At 37.9% G+C, this 1,462-nt stretch overlaps 1 protein-coding gene across 1 annotated transcript in view; it reads left to right on the forward strand.

Annotated features, from left to right (window-relative positions):
- The first annotated feature begins 586 nt into the window (after positions 1–586).
- The window catches only part of SIRT5 (sirtuin 5), a 47,153-nt gene continuing 46,277 nt past the window's right edge, over positions 587–1,462 (forward strand). Inside the window, exon 1 of the mRNA XM_007951845.1 lies at positions 587–701. Coding sequence (XP_007950036.1) covers positions 587–701 — 115 coding nt within the window. The remainder of the gene's footprint in view (positions 702–1,462) is intronic.

Raw genomic sequence — 1,462 nt, forward strand, 5'->3', positions numbered from 1 at the left:
CCTGTTTGAGGTCTGGCCAGTGCATCTCAAGCTGAAGCACAGCCAGTGTCAGTGGAGATTTGAATATTGCTATGATGCTGAACAGGTTTCAATGGAGCTTCCAGACTAAGAAAGACTAGGAAGAAAAGTCTGGTGATCTACTTCCAAAAATCAGATTGTGAGAGCCCTATGGATCACATTAGTCAGATCGGTAACCAATCTTGGGGACAGTGCAGGGATCTGGCAGCCATTTGTTCCATTGTGCATGGGGTCACCATGAGTCAGGGACCAACAGGACAGGAACTAACAACAGCCAGAATATGCTGTCAGTTGATGCTGGTGCTGCTAGCCTGGGAACTCCCACTCTGGGAGTCACTATTCTAGGGCACCTGTAGACATCCTAGGGGTACTTGAGAACACAAATTAAAAACAGCTGGTCTGGAGGACAAATACCTTGAGGATATGTTTGTTATTCCAGATCTCTTTAAGGACATTCTTACATTTAAAAACATTTGTAGAAATACAGATATTTTCTGATTGTTTCCATTTGTGTTTGTAATTTTTTTTTAAAGTCCATTTCAAGAATTAGCACTACAAAGAGAACCTGATGCGACCTCTCCAGGTTATTCCCAGGCAATTCATTTCCCAGCTGTATTGTGGACTGAAGTCTCCAGCCTCTGCACAAACCAGAATTTGCCCAAGTATGGCTCGTCCAAGTTCAAGTAAGTCATTCATAATCTGCCAGCTCCTCTTCTTCAGTAGAATTTGAAGTATCTGAAATTTCTCACACTTCAAGGAGAAAGTCTATGTTGACTTGGTGCCAGACAAGATTTTTTTTTTAAATTTTAACAGTGTTATTTTATTTAATCCAATACAGGTAGTCCCTGACTTATGATGGGGTTCTGTTCCAATAACTCCATTGTAAATTGATTTTGATATGAGTTGAATATGTCATTTCAAATGAACAACTAATCCTTCTTATGATACAAAATGCTGGATAAGATCACACTGTAGGGTGGGCCTACAATGAAATCGGCATCAGTGTCATAACAATGAAGTGAGGTTCATAATGGCCATCTAGCACGTGCACAGTTCAGTTGTTGTATGTCATTAGAGTTGAACATTGCCCAACTTTCTATTCATTATGACTCTGTACACTGATACCAACTTCATTGTACACCAGGCCATAGTCTGCTATATGGTAGGTAGTGTTTTCAACAGTAAATCATAAAATTGAACATCTGCAAGTGAACATCTGAGAATGACAACATCAGCAAATGTTGCACATTGCAACATTGTATGTGGTACATATTACTAATGATAAGATATAAAAATATATATGTATATTGTAAGGGCTGTTCACCATAACTTGAATATGTCTCTAAGTCAGAGACTACCTGTATATCCAAAATATTATCATTTCAATATGTAATCAGTATGAAAAATTATTTATTTACTTATTTATTTTTTTATTAGGATTTGG

The sequence above is a fragment of the Orycteropus afer genome, unplaced genomic scaffold (genome assembly GCF_000298275.1).
Source record: "Orycteropus afer afer isolate SDZICR_OR568_19922 unplaced genomic scaffold, OryAfe1.0 scaffold00012, whole genome shotgun sequence".
NCBI classification, from domain to species: domain Eukaryota; kingdom Metazoa; phylum Chordata; class Mammalia; order Tubulidentata; family Orycteropodidae; genus Orycteropus; species Orycteropus afer.